The 21,068-nt window shown below is 41.0% G+C and overlaps 1 protein-coding gene across 2 annotated transcripts in view; it reads right to left on the reverse strand.

The window, feature by feature from the left end:
- MAN2A2 (mannosidase alpha class 2A member 2) overlaps positions 1 to 21,068 on the reverse strand; it is a 162,533-nt gene that overhangs the window by 12,027 nt on the left and 129,438 nt on the right. For both annotated transcript variants that reach the window (XM_053717715.1, XM_053717716.1), the window contains exons 21-22: positions 14,788 to 14,976; positions 14,519 to 14,629 (exon numbers count right to left, since the gene is read on the reverse strand). In XM_053717715.1, coding sequence (XP_053573690.1) covers positions 14,519 to 14,629; positions 14,788 to 14,976 — 300 coding nt within the window. The remainder of the gene's footprint in view (positions 1 to 14,518; positions 14,630 to 14,787; positions 14,977 to 21,068) is intronic.

Consider the following 21,068-nt stretch of genomic DNA (forward strand, 5'->3'; position numbering starts at 1 on the left):
TATATGCAACTGTCGTCATGTTGTCTGATTGAAACCTTATGAATTTGGCCTTTGCTAGATGAGGCCAAGCTTTGAGAGCATTGAATATCGCTCTCAGTTCCAGAATGTTTATCGGGAGAAGAGATTCTTCCCGAGACCATAGACCCTGAGCTTTCAGGGGTTCCCAGACCGCGCCCCAGCCCACCAGACTGGCGTCGGTCGTGACAATGACCCACTCTGGTCTGCGGAAGCTCATTCCCTGTGACAGGTTGTCCAGGATTAGCCACCAACGGAGTGAATCTCTGGTCCTTTGATCTACTTGAATCGTCGGAGACAAGTCTGTATAATCCCCATTCCACTGTCTGAGCATGCACAGTTGTAATGGTCTTAGATGAATTCGTGCAAAAGGAACTATGTCCATTGCTGCAACCATCAATCCTATTACTTCCATGCACTGCGCTATGGAAGGACGAAGAACAGAATGAAGAACTTGACAAGAGCTTAGAAGTTTTGATTTTCTGACCTCTGTCAGAAAAATTCTCATTTCTAAGGAGTCTATTATTGTTCCCAAGAAGGGAACTCTTGTTGACGGGGAAAGAGAGCTTTTTTCTATGTTTACTTTCCATCCGTGAGATCTGAGAAAGGCTAGGACGATGTCCGTATGAGCCTTTGCTTTTGACAGAGACGACGCTTGAATCAGGATGTCGTCCAAGTACGGTACTACTGCAATGCCCCTTGGTCTTAGAACCGCTAGAAGGGACCCTAGTACCTTTGTGAAAATTCTCGGAGCAGTGGCTAATCCGAAAGGAAGTGCCACAAACTGGTAATGCTTGTCCAGAAAAGCGAACCTTAGGAACTGATGATGTTCCTTGTGGATAGGAATATGGAGGTACGCATCCTTTAAATCCACCGTGGTCATAAATTGACCTTCCTGGATGGTAGGAAGGATCGTTCGAATGGTTTCCATTTTGAATGATGGAACCCTGAGAAATTTGTTTAGGATCTTGAGATCTAGAATTGGTCTGAACGTTCCCTCTTTTTTGGGAACTATGAACAGGTTGGAGTAAAATCCCATCCCTTGTTCTCTTATTGGAACTGGATGAATTACTCCCATCCTTAACAGGTCTTCTACACAATGTAAGAATGCCTGTCTTTTTATTTGGTTTGAAGATAATTGAGACCTGTGGAACCTTCCCCTTGGGGGTAGTTCCTTGAATTCCAGGAGATAACCTTGAGAAACTATTTCTAGTGCCCAAGGATCCTGAACATCTCTTGCCCAGGCCTGAGCAAAGAGAGAAAGTCTGCCCCCCACCAGATCCGGTCCCGGATCGGGGGCCATCCCTTCATGCTGTTTTGGTAGCAGTGGCAGGCTTCTTGGCCTGCTTACCCTTGTTCCAGCCTTGCATCGGTCTCCAGGCTGGTTTGGGTTGAGAAGTATTACCCTCTTGCTTAGAGGATGTAGAAGTAGAGGCTGGTCCGTTTCTGCGAAAGGGACGAAAATTAGGCTTATTTCTAGCCTTAAAAGACCTATCCTGAGGAAAGGCGTGGCCCTTTCCTCCGGTGATGTCTGAAATAATCTCTTTCAAATCAGGACCAAACAGTGTTTTGCCCTTGAAAGGGATGTTAAGCAATTTTGTCTTGGAAGACACATCCGCTGACCAAGACTTTAGCCAGAGCGCTCTGCGCGCCACGATAGCAAACCCTGAATTTTTCGCCGCTAATCTCGCTAATTGCAAAGCGGCATCTAGAATAAAAGAGTTAGCCAATTTAAGTGCATGAACTCTGTCCATAATCTCCTCATACGAAGATTCCTTATCGAGCGACTTTTCTAGTTCTTCGAACCAGAAACACGCTGCCGTAGTGACAGGAACAATGCATGAAATTGGTTGAAGAAGGTAACCTTGCTGAACAAACATTCTTTTAAGCAAACCCTCTAATTTTTTATCCATAGGATCTTTAAAAGCACAACTATCTTCTATGGGAATAGTAGTGCGTTTGTTTAGAGTAGAGACCGTCCCCTCGACCTTAGGGACTGTCTGCCATAAGTCCCTTCTGGGGTCGACTATAGGAAATAATTTCTTAAATATAGGGGGAGGCACAAAAGGTATGCCGGGCCTTTCCCATTCCTTGTTTACTATGTCCGCCACCCGCTTGGGTATAGGAAAAACATCGGGGGGCACCGGAACCTCTAGGAACTTGTCCATCTTACATAATTTCTCTGGAATGACCAAATTGTCACAATCATCCAGAGTAGATAATACCTCCTTAAGCAGTGCGCGGAGATGTTCTAATTTAAATTTAAATGTTACAACATCAGGTTCAGCTTGTTGAGAAATTTTCCCTGAATCTGAAATTTCTCCCTCAGACAAAACCTCCCTCCTGGCCCCTTCAGATTGGTATGAGGGTATGTCAGAAGCGTTATCATCAGCGTCCTCTTGCTCTTCAGTGTTTAAAACAGAGCAATCGCGCTTTCTTTGATAAGTAGGCATTTTAGATAAAATATTTGCAATAGAATTATCCATAACAGCCGTTAATTGTTGCATAGTAATAAGTATTGGCGCACTAGATGTACTAGGGGCCTCTTGTGTGGGCAAAACTGGTGTAGACACAGAAGGGGGTGATGCAGTACCATGCTTACTCCCCTCATCTGAAGAATCATCTTGGGCACTATTATTATCTGTGGCATCATTGTCCCTACTTTGTTTGGACACCATGTCACAATTATCACATATATTTAAATGGGGAGACACATTGGCTTTCATACATATAGAACATCGTTTATCTGATGGTTCAGACATGTTAAACAGGCTTAAACTTGTCAACAAAGCACAAAAAACGTTTTAAAATAAAACCGTTACTGTCACTTTAAATTTTAAACAGAACACACTTTATTACTGAATATGCGAAAAAGTATGAAGCAATTGTTCAAAATTCACCAAAATTTCACCACAGTGTCTTAAAGCCTTAAAAGTATTGCACACCAAATTTAAAAGCTTTAACCCTTAAAATAACGGAACCGGAGCCGTTTTTACATTTAACCCCTATACAGTCCCAGGAATCTGCTTTGCTGAGACCCAACCAAGCCCAGAGGGGAATACGATACCAAATGACGCCTTCTATAAGCTTTTTCAGTGGATCTTAGCTCCTCACACATGCATCTGCATGCCTTGCCTTCCAAAAACAACTGCGCATTAGTGGCGCGAAAATGAGGCTCTGCCTATGACTAGAGAAGGCCCCCATCTGAAAAAGGTGTCCATACAGTGCCTGCCGTTTTTTAACAACAATCCCCAAGATTATAATAACTATAAAGCGCTATAATCTGTCAAATATGCTTAGCAAGTAATCGTTTTAGCCCAGAAAAATGTCTACCAGTTTTTTAAGCCCTTATAAAGCCTTTATTCTTATACTTAATCTAAGAAAATGGCTTACCGGTCCCCATAGGGAAAATGACAGCCTTCCAGCATTATCAAGTCGTGTTAGAAATGTGGCCATCATACCTCAGGCAGAAAAGTCTGCCAACTGCTTCCCCCAACTGAAGTTACTTCATCTCAACAGTCCTGTGTGGACACAGCAATCGATTTTAGTAACGTTTGCTAAAATCATCTTCCTCTCACAAACAGAAATCTTCTTCTCTTTTCTGTTTCAGAGTAAATAGTACATACCAGCACTATTTTAAAATAACAAACACTTGATTGAAGAATAAAAACTACATTTAAACACCAAAAAACTCTTAGCCATCTCCGTGGAGATGTTGCCTGTGCAACGGCAAAGAGAATGACTGGGGTAGGCGGAGCCTAGGAGGGATCATATGACCAGCTTTGCTGGGCTCTTTGCCATTTCCTGTTGGGGAAGAGAATATCCCACAAGTAAGGATGACGCCGTGGACCGGACACACCTATGTTGGAGAAACTGGACTTTCACTAAATATATTAATAAGGGGATAATACCCCGTGGACTTAGACTGCATAAATTTCCTACATTTGAAACTGATGACATCAGAGTGGAACGATATTCTCACAGAGTGCTCTATTAGACTGATGGGACTATTAATTAAATATAAGACTGCACAATTACAAAACTAAAAGATTAAATAATTAATCTGCAGATGGAAATGTCTAAATATAAAAAAAATACTACATATGATAAGTTTGACACCATACTCAATGAGACAATTGAAGCTACCAAACAGGAAACTATGGGCATCAAATTCTCTAAATATCAGAGAGATAGTAAAGATTATGCTAATAAAACAGTATACGTATGGCGTAGAAGATTTAGAAGGGTATTACAAACATATCAGAAAAGTACAGCCTTGAATCAACCACAAGATAGTGGCAAAGACCAGTCAGGTAATACTGCTAATACAGCCAAATCACATCATAGGAGAGTTAGAAGAAACAGGAAAAGAGTGAGCTTCGCTCTAGATAAACCAGATGTCACAGACGAAGAAGGATTAGCCTCAGGGAAAGATATATCAGTATCAGAAAGAAGTTCACTCTCTGAATGGGAAATAAGAGCTGAAGATTTAGATGAGAATAGGATTAATACAGACATACAAAGAGATAATGGTCATGCTGATAGTAGACAATCAGCTTATTCTGTGCAAGGTGCTAGACCTAAAGAGAAAAACACTATAGTTGAGGAAAGTAAGAAAGGACAAGTAGAGGTTTTTCAGGAGGGTACAAATACCCCAAAAGGGGGAGGTCAGCAGACAATTATAAGAGAACAGATAAGTAAAGAGAAAAAGCAAGACAGATACCCATTGTGAGAGAGCAACACCTGTCGAAAATATGTATGAATACTGTAATTAATATATCTTCATATCGTCTAAGTGAGATTGAAATAAAAGTTTTAAACTATGGGCTTAATTTTTGTCCCTCTAAAGATTTCGGTCTCTTTGAGACGATTTTAGATATCAATAAATTTGTGCAGTCTTTAATCCTAAGGAAACATTTTTTCAAGGAAAATTAAGGTATACATAATAACTTTAACAGAGCAACAGAGAATAGTTTGGCAAATATAGATTTTCAGGATGTATGTACACTTAATGACCTAGAACAATTAATAAATGAAGGAGAGAATGAAGAAACAAGTGATAATAAAAAAAAATTGAACATATAGGTTTCAAATGTAAATCTAACTTCTATCCTATACAATCTAGAGGGAAACAGAATTATTTCAAAAAAGAATTGTGGAAGAACAAACAGAACTAAGTAAGAAAATAAAAAAACAAAAGATCTAATAACTTAACCAAAAAAGAGAGAGAAGCATTAAAAGCCCTTGAAAATGAGAACAAGAGCTGACAAGGGCAGCAGCATAGTTGTATGCGATAGGGCATGGTATATAGCAGAAGCTAAAAGACAGCTGGGAGACTAATGTATATCTAAAAGTATCTTATAATCCATGTATAGACTTTCAGAGGCAACTGCTTACATTACTGAATGAGGGAAAACGATCTGGCTTTATTGATATGAACACTTTCAAATATTTATATGTTGAACATCCTAGGACTGCTGTATTCCATTATCTACCCAAGACACATAAAGGGTTAACAGACATTAAAGGGAGACCAATTGTCTCAGGAAATGGCTCCTTACTTGAGCATCTGTGTGAATGGGTAAACGATATTATACAGCCGTATGTCCTTAAATTAAGTTGTTATGTAAGAGATACTACGCATATACTCAACATATTTAAGGAATGCAAATGGCAAGACAGCTATAGCTGGTTGACTGTGGATGCAACTTCTTTGTATTCCTCTATCCCCCATTCAGTAGGATTGATGGCAGTTGAATTTTATCTGAATAAGGATGATAGTCTTGAATCTGGCTTTAAATCATATATTCTCAAAGTAATTAAATTTCTCTTGGAGCACAATAGCTTTACTTTTGAAAATGAATATTTTGTACAAAAACAAGGTACGGCTATGGGGGCGCGATTTGAGCCCTCATATGCCAATCTTGTAATGGGTTGGTTTGAGAAAGAATACATATATGGTGACAGCAATCCCTTTCAGAAATATATAATTAATTATAAAAGATTCATAGATGATCTTATACTGGTGTGGGAGTCTAGTGAAATAGAAGTGGACACTTATGTTAAATTTCTTAACACTAATACCTTGGGATTAAAATTCACTTATGAATGGCATAAGAAGAAAATCAATTTCCCTGATATTACTTTGACTGGTGACACTACGGGTGAAGGAATAATATCTAATTTATATCGCAAACATATTGCAAGGAATTAATTATTACACGCTACCAGTAGTCACCCAAGACATGTATTCAAGGGAATTGTAAAAGGACAGATGATGCGCGGAAAAATAAACTGTTCAGAAAATACAGACTATCAGAAAGAGAGAACTAACAGAACGTTTAATAAATAGGGGTTACCCTAAAAAAATGATTCTAAAAGACAAAGAATGAAATAGATAAATACAAACGAGAAGATCTATTGAAAACGAGAGAAAGAAAAAGAACAGACTATATACCTGTGTTTATAACTAAGTACTCTAATCAATATAATAATGTTTGTGGAATTGTAAAAAAGTATCTCCCAATTTTTTATGGGGATGAAGTCTTGAAGGATGTAATAGGTGATGGATGCAGATATGTTTATTCTAAAAATAACACCCTTGCTAACAGTCTTTCACCTAGTATGTTAAAAAGTAAAAAACAGAGCACTACTGGTAGCTCTTGGTTAAGATACAGTGGTAGCTACAGATGTGGCAACAAACGTTGTAAAGCCTGTGAATATCATGTAGTGACTGAGACATTTAAATCACATTCAACAGGTGAAATATTTAATGTTAAGGGTTGCGTAAATTGAAGCTCTTGCTACGTAATTTACCTAGCTGAATGCAATCTTTGCAAGGGTCAATATGTAGGTCTAACTACTCGCGAGGCTAGAACTCGCATATGTGAGCATTTAGGAGATATCAAGAATAATATCCCCTGTTCAGCTCTAAGTAGGCATTTTATCTATGAACATAAAGTTGTGGACTCATTTAGATGGAATATAATTGAAGCTATAACAACACTTATAAGAGGAGGTGACAGATCCCAGATTTTAGGTAGGCAAGAAGTCTATTGGATATATAGATTAAAAACCCAGATTCCACTGGGATACAATTCGGAATATGATATTGTAAATTTTGGGGAATGAATCAGGCAATAAGAACATGGAATAAATGTAAATGAAAATGTTTATTTGGAAATAAGGATTACCCTATGTGTTATATACATCTAAATAAATATATATGAGTCTTATGTGAACTAATGGGTGCCTATAAATATAAAAGGAATAATTACTGATCTATAGATAAAGTATAAAGCCTGTGTAATAACCATATGATACACTTTAAATATTGCTTGTATATATGTAAATTATATTACTCTCTCTCTAGAATTGTAAAGCCTTTCTATCATAGCGACTATACGATTGGTCAGACTGTATTCAAAAGCATCTGAGTTGATTATAGGCTAAGCCAAAAGATTAAGAACAAACAGAAAAAAATCAGATACATCCACTTAATGTGTAATTAGAGACCTATATATTGTATTGCTGGATATCATATGAATACGGCAACATGCTAGCCGAAAAGGCGTTAGACTATTCTTTTTTTATCTACATTATCTTTGCTGTTATCTGTTTTAGATTAAATATTTTATGAGAGCTACGCTTTGGGACTTTGCTTTTTGTTTTTCTGGAATTTCGAGAGGGTTATAGAGGAGCCCTTCTAACTATTTTCAGTCCCTACCTGTAGCTGTGGAGTAACCGCAAATCCGAATTACAACAGGAGATCATATTGAGAGCCCGGAGTAGTGGTATCCTTAAAACCCGTATACACGTTGGTGACGTCACTTCCACCCTGAAGTCCTGCATACGCAGATGGATAATCCGGTGAGGAGAGAGGTAGAGGACCGCGTTACCAGCGTGGTCGTGTACCCTTCGGATCACGGACAAACCACCCAAAGGAAGGAGAAACTTCACTCATATTCAAAAGAGGTATGAATAAAGGGGTAAAGTGTGTGGCAGCTGAAGAATGTGACGGATTATAAACCGGGTTTCATTACCAAAGATTAAGCTAAAGTCTAATTGGTTGGCTCCTTAAAACATCCTATCAAGCGCTCTTGTTCTTCTTTTTTTTCTTATAAAGATTTCCATCTCAGTGGAATACTTACTTGAGTTATTGAAGTCTGCTATGGATTGGGGCTCTCCATTTGAAGGTATGGCATGGCACGTCACATAGCTCTTATTTATTTAGCCACGAGAACAAAAATCATGTAAGTTTACTGGTCTGCTTCGCAACCCTTTACCCCTTGCACTGCACTGAACACTGGAAAGCTTGCGGGTTTTTTGCTCTCATGCCTAAAAAACATAATTTATGCTTACCTGATAAATTTATTTCTCTTGTGGTGTATCCAGTCCACGGATCATCCATTACTTGTGGGATATTCTCCTTCCCAACAGGAAGTTGCAAGAGGATCACCCACAGTAGAGCTGCTATATAGCTCCTCCCCTCACTGCCATATCCAGTCATTCGACCGAAACAAGACGAGAAAGGAGAAACCATAGGGTGCAGTGGTGACTGTAGTTTAATTAAAATTTAGACCTGCCTTAAAAGGACAGGGCGGGCCGTGGACTGGATACACTACAAGAGAAATAAATTTATCAGGTAAGCATAAATTATGTTTTCTCTTGTTAAGTGTATCCAGTCCACGGATCATCCATTACTTGTGGGATACCAATACCAAAGCTAAAGTACACGGATGATGGGAGGGACAAGGCAGGAACTTAAACGGAAGGAACCACTGCCTGTAGAACCTTTCTCCCAAAAACAGCCTCCGAAGAAGCAAAAGTGTCAAATTTGTAAAATTTTGAAAAGGTGTGAAGCGAAGACCAAGTCGCAGCCTTGCAAATCTGTTCAACAGAGGCCTCATTTTTAAAGGCCCAGGTGGAAGCCACAGCTCTAGTAGAATGAGCTGTAATCCTTTCAGGGGGCTGCTGTCCAGCAGTCTCATAAGCTAAGCGTATTATGCTCCGAAGCCAAAAGGAGAGAGAGGTTGCCGAAGCTTTTTGACCTCTCCTCTGTCCAGAGTAAACGACAAACAGGGCAGATGTTTGACGAAAATCTTTAGTAGCCTGTAAGTAAAACTTCAAGGCACGGACTACGTCCAGATTATGCAAAAGACGTTCCTTCTTTGAAGAAGGATTAGGACACAATGATGGAACTACAATCTCTTGATTGATATTCCTGTTAGAAACCACCTTAGGTAAAAACCCAGGTTTGGTACGCAGAACTACCTTGTCTGAATGAAAAATCAGATAAGGAGAATCACAACGTAAGGCAGATAACTCAGAGACTCTTCGAGCTGAGGAAATAGCCATCAAAAACAGAACTTTCCAAGATAAAAGTTTAATATCAATGGAATGAAGGGGTTCAAACGGAACTCCCTGAAGAACTTTAAGAACCAAGTTTAAGCTCCACGGGGAGCAACAGTTTTAAACACAGGCTTAATCCTAACCAAAGCCTGACAAAATGCCTGGACGTCTGAAACTTCTGCCAGACGCTTGTGCAAAAGAATAGACAGAGCAGAGATCTGTCCTTTTAAAGAACTAGCTGATAAGCCTTTGTCCAAACCCTCTTGAAGAAAGGACAATATCCTAGGAATCCTAACCTTACTCCATGAGTAACTCTTGGATTCACACCAATAAAGATATTTAAGCCATATCTTATGGTAGATTTTCCTGGTGACAGGCTTCCGAGCCTGTATTAAGGTATCAATGACTGACTCGGAGAAGCCACGCCTTGATAGAATCAAGCGTTCAATCTCCATGCAGTCAGTCTCAGAGAAATTAGATTTGGATGATTGAAAGGACCTTGTATTAGAAGGTCCTGCCTCAGAGGCAGAGTCCATGGTGGAAGAGATGACATGTCCACTAGGTCTGCATACCAGGTCCTGCGTGGCCACGCAGGTGCTATCAGAATCACTGATGCTCTCTCCTGTTTGATTTTGGCAATCAGTCGAGGGAGCAGAGGAAACGGTGGAAACACATAGGCCAGGTTGAAGAACCAAGGAGCTGCTAGAGCATCTATCAGCGTTGCTCCCGGGTCCCTGGACCTGGATCCGTAACAAGGAAGCTTGGCGTTCTGGCGAGACGCCATGAGATCCAGTTCTGGTTTGCCCCAACGATGGACCAGTTGAGCAAACACCTCTGGATGGAGTTCCCACTCCCCCGGATGAAAAGTCTGACGACTTAGAAAATCCGCCTCCCAGTTCTCTACGCCTGGAATGTGGATCGCTGACAGGTGGCAAGAGTGAGACTCTGCCCAGCGAATTATCTTTGAGACTTCTAACATCGCTAGGGAACTCCTGGTTCCCCCTTGATGGTTGATGTAAGCCACAGTCGTGATGTTGTCCGACTGAAATCTGATGAACCTCAGGGTTGCTAACTGAGGCCAAGCTAGAAGAGCATTGAATATTGCTCTTAACTCCAGAATATTTATTGGGAGGAGTTTCTCCTCCTGAGTCCACGATCCCTGAGCCTTCAGGGAGTTCCAGACTGCGCCCCAACCTAGAAGGCTGGCATCTGTTGTTACAATCGTCAAATCTGGCCTGCGAAAGGTCATACCCTTGGACAGATGGACCCGAGAAAGCCACCAGATTAGAGAATCTCTGGTCTCTTGATCCAGATTTAGTAGAGGGGACAAATCTGAGTAATCCCCATTCCACTGACTTAGCATGCATAATTGCAGCGGTCTGAGATGCAGGCGCGCAAATGGCACTATGTCCATTGCCGCTACCATTAAGCCGATTACTTCCATGCACTGAGCCACTGACGGGCGTGGAATGGAATGAAGGACACGGCAATCATTTAGAAGTTTTGATAACCTGGACTCCGTCAGGTAAATTTTCATCTCTACAGAATCTATAAGAGTCCCTAGGAAGGAGACTCTTGTGAGTGGTGATAGAGAACTCTTTTCCACGTTCACTTTCCACCCATGCGACCTCAGAAATGCCAGAACTATCTCTGTATGAGACTTGGCAATTTGAAAGCTTGACGCCTGTATCAGGATGTCGTCTAGATACGGAGCCACCGCTATGCCTCGCGGTCTTAGAACCGCCATTAGTGAGCCCAGAACCTTTGTAAAAATTCTCGGGGCAGTGGCCAACCCGAAGGGAAGAGCTACAAATTGGTAATGCCTGTCTAGAAAGGCAAACCTTAGGAACCGATGATGATCTTTGTGAATCGGTATGTGAAGGTAGGCATCCTTTAAGTCCACTGTGGTCATGTACTGACCCTCTTGGATCATGGGTAGGATGGTCCGAATAGTTTCCATTTTGAATGATGGAACTCTGAGGAATTTGTTTAAGATCTTTAGATCCAAGATTGGTCTGAAGGTTCCCTCTTTCTTGGGAACCACAAACAGATTTGAATAAAATCCCTGTCCTTGTTCCGTCCGCGGAACTGGATGGATCACTCCCATTACTAGGAGGTCTTGCACACAGCTTAGGAATGCCTCTTTCTTTATCTGGTTTGCTGATAACCTTGAAAGATGAAATCTCCCTTGTGGAGGAGAAGCTTTGAAGTCCAGAAGATATCCCTGAGATATGATCTCCAACGCCCAGGGATCCTGAACATCTCTTGCCCACGCCTGGGCGAAGAGAGACAGTCTGCCCCCCACTAGATCCGTTTCCGGATAGGGGGCCGTTCCTTCATGCTGTCTTGGGGGCAGCAGCAGGCTTTCTGGCCTGCTTGCCCTTGTTCCAGGACTGGTTAGGTTTCCAGGCCTGTCTGGAATGAGCAACAGTTCCCTCTTGTTTTGAAGCGGAGGAAGTTGATGCTGCTCCTGCCTTGAAATTTCAAAAGGCACGAAAATTAGACTGTTTGGCCTTTGATTTGGCCCTGTCCTGAGGAAGGGTATGACCCTTGCCTCCAGTAATGTCAGCAATAATTTCCTTCAAGCCAGGCCCGAATAAGGTCTGCCCCTTGAAAGGAATGTTGAGTAATTTAGACTTTGAAGTCACGTCAGCTGACCAGGATTTAAGCCATAGCGCCCTACGCGCCTGGATGGCGAATGCGGAATTCTTAGCCGTTAGTTTAGTCAAATGAACAATGGCATCAGAAACAAATGAGTTAGCTAGCTTAAGCGTTCTAAGCTTGTCAATAATTTCATTCAATGGAGCTGTCTGGATGGCCTCTTCCAGGGCCTCAAACCAGAATGCCGCCGCAGCAGTGACAGGCGCAATGCATGCAAGGGGCTGTAAAATAAAACCTTGTTGATTAAACATTTTCTTAAGGTAACCCTCCAATTTTTTATCCATTGGATCTGAAAAAGCACAACTGTCCTCAACCGGGATAGTGGTACGCTTTGCTAAAGTAGAAACTGCTCCCTCCACCTTAGGGACCGTCTGCCATAAGTCCCGTGTAGTGGCGTCTATTGGAAACATTTTTCTAAATATAGGAGGTGGGGAAAAGGGCACACCGGGTCTATCCCACTCCTTGCTAATAATTTCTGTAAGCCTTTTAGGTATAGGAAAAACGTCAGTACACACCGGCACCGCATAGTATCTATCCAGCCTACACAATTTCTCTGGAATTGCAACTGTGTTACAGTCATTCAGAGCAGCTAATACCTCCCCAAGCAATACACGGAGGTTCTCAAGCTTAAATTTAAAATTAGAAATCTCTGAATCAGGTTTCCCCGAGTCAGAGATGTCACCCACAGACTGAAGCTCTCCGTCCTCATGTTCTGCATACTGTGACGCAGTATCAGACATGGCTCTAACAGCATTTGCGCGCTCTGTATCTCTCCTAACCCCAGAGCTATCGCGCTTGCCTCTTAATTCAGGCAATCTAGATAATACTTCTGACAGGGTATTATTCATGATTGCAGCCATGTCCTGCAAGGTAATCGCTATGGGCGTCCCTGATGTAATTGGCGCCATATTAGCGTGCGTCCCCTGAGCGGGAGGCGAAGGGTCTGACACTTGGGGAGAGTTAGTCGGCATAACTTCCCCCTCGACAGAACCCTCTGGTGATAATTCTTTTATAGATAAAGACTGATCTTTACTGTTTAAGGTGAAATCAATACATTTAGTACACATTCTCCTATGGGGCTCCACCATGGCTTTCAAACATAATGAACAAGTAGGTTCCTCTGTGTCAGACATGTTTAAACAGACTAGCAATGAGACTAGCAAGCTTGGAAAACACTTTAAAACAAGTTTACAAGCAATATAAAAAATGTTACTGCGCCTTTAAGAAACACAAATTTTCCCAAATTTTGAAATAACAGTGAAAAATGCAGTTACACTAACAAAATTTTTACAGTGTATGTAATAAGTTAGCAGAGCATTGCACCCACTTGCAAATGGATGATTAACCCCTTAATACCAAAAACGGAATAACAAATGACAAAAACATTTTTTAAACAGTCACAACCGCCACAGCTCTACTGTGGCTTTTTACCTCCCTCAATACGACTTTTGAAGCCTTTTGAGCCCTTCAGAGAAGTCCTGGATCATGCAAGAAGAAGCTGGATGTCTGTGTCTGTAATTTTTGCTGTGCAAAAAAACGCTAAAATAGGCCCCTCCCACTCATATTACACCAGTGGGAAGCCTCAGGGAACTGTTTCTAGGCAAAATTCAAGCCAGCCATGTGGAAAAAACTAGGCCCCAATAAGTTTTATCACCAAACATATGTAAAAAACAATTAAACATGCCAGCAAACGTTTTAAAATACATTTTTATAAGAGTATGTATCTCTATTAATAAGCCTGATACCAGTCGCTATCACTGCATTTAAGGCTTTACTTACATTACTTCGGTATCAGCAGCATTTTCTAGCAAATTCCATCCCTAGAAAAATATTTTAACTGCACATACCTTATTACAGGAAAACCTGCACGCTATTCCCCCTCTGAAGTTACCTCACTCCTCAGAATATGTGAGAACAGCAAAGGATCTTAGTTACTTCTGCTAAGATCATAGAAAACGCAGGCAGATTCTTCTTCTAAATACTGCCTGAGATAAACAGTACACTCCGGTACCATTTAAAAATAACAAACTTTTGATTGAAGAAATAAACTAAGTATAAAACACCACAGTCCTCTTACGACCTCCATCTTAGTTGAGAGTTGCAAGAGAATGACTGGATATGGCAGTGAGGGGAGGAGCTATATAGCAGCTCTGCTGTGGGTGATCCTCTTGCAACTTCCTGTTGGGAAGGAGAATATCCGACAAGTAATGGATGATCCATGGACTGGATACACTTAACAAGAGAAATAATTATTGCCTTTTAGAGCAAGTTGTGTATAACATTTCATGCATTAACCTAAAATGTGTGTGCAATGCCCTTGTGAGACAATCATGGGCACAGTGTACCACTGTATTAATTGTGACATCCGTACCCTTTTTAATACTGTGCCAGTACATAAGGTGACCATTTTGTTTAATACATCATTTTTCTTTTTAGAAAGACATAACATTGATAAATAAACTAATTTTACTCCATATGTTTGTATATATACCTTTCCTTGGCTTGTGGTGCAATTGAATCCTAGATTTTTGGCCTCCAGCCCGCAATCAAAGCCTTTGCGGTGTAAAATCAGTGCTGTGTCCAGCGAAGGAATTCCATCATCCTGTGGAAAGTAACATTAGTACTGGACATATTGCAAAACTGCACAATTAAAAAATGCACTTCTATAAATAAATAAAAAAAGCATGTTTAAGCAAATACCTGTATAAATGATCTGACACTGATCTTACCAAGCTCATTGCATATTGATGGGTTTCTCACCTCTGCCTGTAGAGTCCTCACATTGAGAATGTGGAAGTCACACGGGAGAGTGGCAGAAAGGGGCAGAAAGGATTTCAGTGCTAGGTCACCTCCTTTGTCATTAGTAACTGGCATTACCAACAACTCATGGTTCAAATGCATTGACGTCATATGGCTGAGAAGAGAAGGGAAGCTAAATGGCTGGATTCCCTGGAAATGGGAGAGAGAAAGATGGAACTAAAGATCTTATTTGTGTACATAGTTTAGAAACTAATGGTCCTGCTAATTTCTTGGCTTCCTTGTTAATGTATGGTAGGAGTTTTTAGCAATATGCTTATGGATATTTATTTTAGTATTTTATTACGGGTAGGGAAATAAAAGTGAAAATTATGCTTTTTTTAATATATGTTTACATTTTTATTTTTAATATTTTTTTTTTTTGCTCATCTTTCAGATGAATAATTAGGATTTTTCTTTCTTCACGATACAGATAGAGCAGTCATTTTAAAGAACTTTCAAATTTACTTCCATTATCAATTTTTCTTTGTTCTCTTGGTATGTTGAAAAGCAGGAATGTATGCTCAGGAGCGTGTCTGGAGCACTAAATGGCAGCAGTTTTGCAAGAGCACTAGATAGCAGCACTATTTCCTGCCATGTAGTGCTCCCGACATCTACCTAGGTATCTTTTCAACAATGAATACCATGAGAAGGAAGTAAATTTGATGATAGAAGTAAATTGGAAGTTTTTTTTAAATTGTATGCTCTGTCTGAATCATTAATTTATTTTTTTTGCTTCATGTCCCTTTAAACAGACAGTAAAGTCCAAATTAAACTTTCATGATTTAGATAGAGAATGCAATTTTAAACAACTTTCTAATTTACTTTTATCATCAAATTTGCTTGGTTCTCTTGGTATTCTTAGTTGAAAGCTAAACCTAGGTAGGCTAATATGCTAATTTCTAAGCCCGTGAAGGCCACCTATTGTCTGAATGCATTTGACAATATTTCACAACTAGAGGGTGTTAGCTCATGTGTGCCAAATAGATAACATTGTGCTCACACCCTTGGAGCTATTTACGAGTCAGCACTAATTGCCTGAAATGCAAGTCTGTCAAAAGAACTGATATAAGAAGGCTGTCTGCAGAAGTTTAGATAAAAGGTAATCACAGAGGTAAAAAGTATATTAATATAACTGTTATGCAAAACTGGGGAATGGTAAATGAAGGGATTATCAATATTTTTAAACAATAACATTTTGGTGTTTACTGTCCCTTTAAGGTGACTTTGAATTCTTCATACTGATGTAAGCAGGATAAAGTACATTATACTGCTCATTTCAAAGTGAATCCACATTTTCTTCCCCTGCATCATGTAAGAGTCATCAGCTAATCATAAAAGTGCATATACAGTGCACTTTTGCAATTGCTCAGTAGAAGTTGGAGCCTCATAAAGTGTGCATACAAAAAGAACATGCACATTTTGATAATGGAAGTATAATGAAATGTTTTTTAAATTGAATAATTTATCTGAATCATGATGCTTTAATTTTGGACTTTAGTGTCCCTTTAAAATATTTTTTTTTTAAATATTCTAAAAGCTTTACAAGTAGATTACAAAAATATTAGCACTATTGAATGCTAACACTTCTTAAGTTAAATCAATAGTGCCTCTATTCTTGCACTTCTATTACAAGTTCAAAGTAAAACGTTTTCAAGAGACTCAGATGCGCAAGCATATGGAGGTCAGTTAGTACGGATTGTCTTTTTTTCCATTATGCATATTAAAAAGAGATATAATACTCACATGCTAAATCAATTAAAAAGCTGACAAGAAAAATTCACATGGATATCTCTATGTAAAAAAAGGAAGATATTTTACTTTAAAATGTTTTCAGCTAACAATAGAAAGTGCTCAGTGAACAGTTTTCTTTTAAATATTGTCCAGCTGCAGGTTGAAAAAAAAATAGCCAATCAGCAGTGCCGAGGTCATGTTTCGCTATCCTGTGATCTCATGAGACTGCATTGAAATCTCACAAGATTACATAGTAAACTTCCTTAAACTGAAGACTTAGACTGCACAGGCCAGATGCATGTTCCTTAAAAGTCCCAGGACTAGCATCCTGACTGGCTGCTTAAAATCCCATTAGAATAGATGTGGCTACTGAGGAAATTATGTAAAAACAGAATTTATGCTTACCTGATAAATTTCTTTCTCTTGTGATGTATCGAGTCCACGGATTCATCCATACTTATGGGATATTCTCCTTCCCTACAGGAAGTGGCAGAGAGAGCACCCACAGAAGAGCTGTCCATATAGCTCCTCCCTTAGCTCCACCCCCCAGTCATTCGACCGAAGGCTAGGAAGAAAAAGGAGAAACTATAGGGTGCAGTGGTGACTGAAGTTTTTAAAATAAAAATATACAACCTGTCTTAAATAGACAGGGCGGGCCGTGGACTCGATACATCACAAGAGAAAGAAATTTATCAGGTAAGCATAAATTATGTTTTCTCTTGTAAGATGTATTGAGTCCACGGATTCATCCATGCTTATGGGATACCAATACCAAAGCTTTAGGACACGGATGAAGGGAGGGACAAGACAGGTACCTTAAACGGAAGGCACCACTGCTTGTAGAACCTTTCTCCCAAAAATAGCCTCCGAAGAAGCAAAAGTATCAAATTTGTAAAATTTGGAAAAAGTATGAAGCGAAGACCAAGTCGCCGCCTTACAAATCTGTTCAACAGAAGCCTCATTTTTAAAAGCCCATGTGGAAGCCACTGCTCTAGTAGAATGAGCAGTAATTCTTTCAGGAGGCTGCTGGCCAGCAGTCTCATAAGCCAAACAGATGAAGCTTTTCAGCCAAAAGGAAAGAGAGGTAGCCGTAGCCTTTTGACATCTCCGTTTACCAGAATAAACAACAAACAATGAAGATGTTCGACGGAAATCTGTAGTTGCTTGTAAGTAGAACTTTAAAGCACGAACCACATCAAGATTGTGCAACAGACGTTCCTTCTTTGATGAAGGATTAGGACACAGAGAAGGAACAACAATCTCCTGATTGATATTCCTATTAGAAACAACCTTAGGAAGAAACCAAGGTTTGGTACGCAAAACCACCTTATCTGCATGGAAAACTAGGTAAGGTGAGTCACACTGTAAAGCAGATAACTCAGAAACTCTTCGAGCCGAAGAGATAGCTACTAAAAACAAAACTTTCCAAGATAGAAGCTTAATATCTATGGAATGCATAGGTTCAAACGGAATCCCTTGAAGAACTTTAAGAACCAAGTTTAGGCTCCAAGGCGGAGCAACAGGTTTAAATACAGGCTTGATCCTGACAAAGGCCTGACTAAATGCTTGAACGTCTGGAACATCTGCCAGACGTTTGTGTAAAAGAATAGACAGAGCAGATATTTGTCCCTTTAAGGAACTAGCTGATAAGCCTTTCTCCAATCCTTCTTGGAGAAAGGACAAAATTCTAGGAATCCTAATCTTACTCCATGAGTAACCCTTGGATTCACACCAACAAAGATATTTGCGCCAAAACTTATGATAGATTTTCCTGGTAACAGGCTTTCTAGCCTGAATCAGGGTATCAATGACCGACTCAGAGAAACCACGCTTTGATAGAATCAGGCGTTCAATCTCCAAGAAGTCAGGCGCAGAGAAATTAGATTTGGATGCTTGAACGGACCTTGGATTAGAAGGTCCTGCCTCATTGGCAGAGTCCACGGTGGAACAGATGACATGTCCACCAGGTCTGCATACCAAGTCCTGCGTGGCCACGCAGGCGCTATCAGAATCACTGAAGCTCTCTCCTGCTTGATTCTGGCAACCAGACGTGGGAGGAGAGGAAACGGTTGAAATACATAAGCCAGATTGAAGGACCAGGGCACTGCTAGAGCATCTATCAGCACCGCCTGGGGATCCCGGGACCTGGACCCATAACAAGGAAGTTTGGCGTTTTGTCGGGACACCATCAGATCCAATTCTGGTGTGCCCCATAGCTGAGTCAGCTGGGCAAATACCTCTGGATGGAGCTCCCACTCCCCCGGATGAAAAGTTTGACGACTTAGGAAATCCGCCTCCCAGGTCTCTACCCCTGGGATATGGATTGCTGAGAGATGGCAAGAGTGATCCTCCGCCCATCGGATTATTTTGGTTATCTCCATCATCGCTAGAGAACTCAGTGTTCCTCCTTGATGATTGATATAGGCTACAGTCGTGATGTTGTCCGACTGAAATCTGATTAATTTGGCCGCAGCTAGCTGAGGCCACTCCTGAAGCACATTGAATATCGCTCTCAGTTCTAGAATGTTTATCGGGAGGAGAGATTCCTCCCGAGACCATAAGCCCTGTACTTTCAGGGATTTCCAGACTGCACCCCAGCCTAGCAGGCTGGCATCTGTCGTTACTATGAGCCACTCTGGCCTAAGGAAATACATTCCCTGAGACAGGTGGTCCTGAGACACCCACCAGAGAAGAGAATCTCTGGTCTCTTGGTCCAGATGCAGTTGAGGAGATAAATCTGCATAATCCCCATTCCACTGTTTGAGCATGCATAGTTGCAGTGGTCTGAGGTGTAGGCGGGATAGGGAACTATGTCCATTGCAGCTACCACGAGTCCGATTACCTCCATACACTGAGCCACTGATGGCCGAGGAATGGAATGAAGAGCTCGGCAAGTGATTAAAAGTTTTGATTTTCTGACCTCTGTAAGAAATATTTTCATATCTACCGAGTCTATCAGAGTCCCTAGGAAGGAAATGCTTGTGAGAGGGACGAGAGAACCCTTTTTTCATGTTCACCTTCCACCCGTGAGATCTCAGAAAAGCCAACACTATGTCTGTGTGAGACTTGGCTAGCTGGAAAGTCAACGCCTGAATTAAGATGTCGTCTAGATAAGGCGCCACTGCTATACCCCACGGTCTTAGAACCGCCAAAAGGGACCCTAGCACCTTTGTGAAAATTCTGGGAGCTGTGGCCAACCCGAAGGGAAGGGCCACAAACTGGTAATGCCTGTCCAGAAGGTGAATCTGAGGAATTGATGATGATCTCTGTGAATAGGGATGTGTAGATACACATCCTTTAAATCCATCGTAGTCATATATTGACCCTCTTGGATCAGAGGAAGAATAGTCCGAATAGTCTCCATCCTGAAAGATGGTACTCTGAGGAATTTGTTTAGAATTTTGAGATCCAAAATTGGTCTGAAAGTTCCCTCTTTTTTGGGAACCACAAACAGGTTGGAGTAAAAACCTAACCCTTGTTCCACTCTTAGAACTGGGCGGATCACTCCCATGGTATGGAGGACTTGTACACAGCGTAAGAACGCCTCTCTCTCTTTGTCTGGTTTGCAGACAATTGAGAAATGTGAAATCTCCCCCTTAGGGGGGAGTCTTTGAAGTCCAGAAGATATCCTTGGGACACAATTTCTAAAGCCTAGGAATCATGAACATCTCTTGCCCAAGCCTGAGCAAAGAGAGAGAGTCTGCCCCCTACTAGATCCGGTCCCGGATCGGGGGCTACCCCTTCATGCTGTCTTAGAGGCAGCAGCAGGCTTCTTGGCCTGTTTACCTTTGTTCCAGGCCTGGTTAGGTCTCCAGACTGATTTGGATTGGACAGAATTCCCCTCTTGCTTTGCTGCAGGGGAAGCTGAAGCGGGACCACCCTTGAAGTTCCGAAAGGAACTAAAATTATTTTGTTTGGTCCTCATCTTATTTGTTTTATCCTGAGGGAGGGCATGGCCTTTCCCTCCAGTGATGTCTGAAATAATTTCTTTCGGTGCAGGCCCGAATAGGGTCTTTCCTTTGAAAGGGATGTTCAACAATTTAGATTTTGATGACACATCAGCAGACCAGGACTTAAGCCATAACGCCTGCGAAGCAGGCAGAGAGAATGACTGGGGGGTGGAGCTAAGGGAGGAGCTATATGGACAGCTCTGCTGTGGGTGCTCTCTCTGCCACTTCATGTAGGGAAGGAGAATATCCCATAAGTATGGATGAATCCGTGGACTCGATACATCTTACAAGAGAAAAAGAAAAATATTTTACCTGAAAGAGATGCTGAGGTGATATTGACTTGTAAGCTTTTTACAGCTATGCTGCATCACTTTCAAGTGCTTCAACATTTGGGTTTTATGTCTCTTTAAAGTAGGAGCATGAAGAAAAACCCACATATAAAACTATTATTTTTTTTTTCTCAGAATTACAACAGGTATAAATGAGTATGTATATTAGCAACATGTCCCTTGAAGCATTTGCAAACAATTCCCTGGCATTGCACTCTGTAACAGTACAGAG

Source organism: Bombina bombina, chromosome 6, assembly GCF_027579735.1.
Source record: "Bombina bombina isolate aBomBom1 chromosome 6, aBomBom1.pri, whole genome shotgun sequence".
Lineage (NCBI taxonomy): Eukaryota > Metazoa > Chordata > Amphibia > Anura > Bombinatoridae > Bombina > Bombina bombina.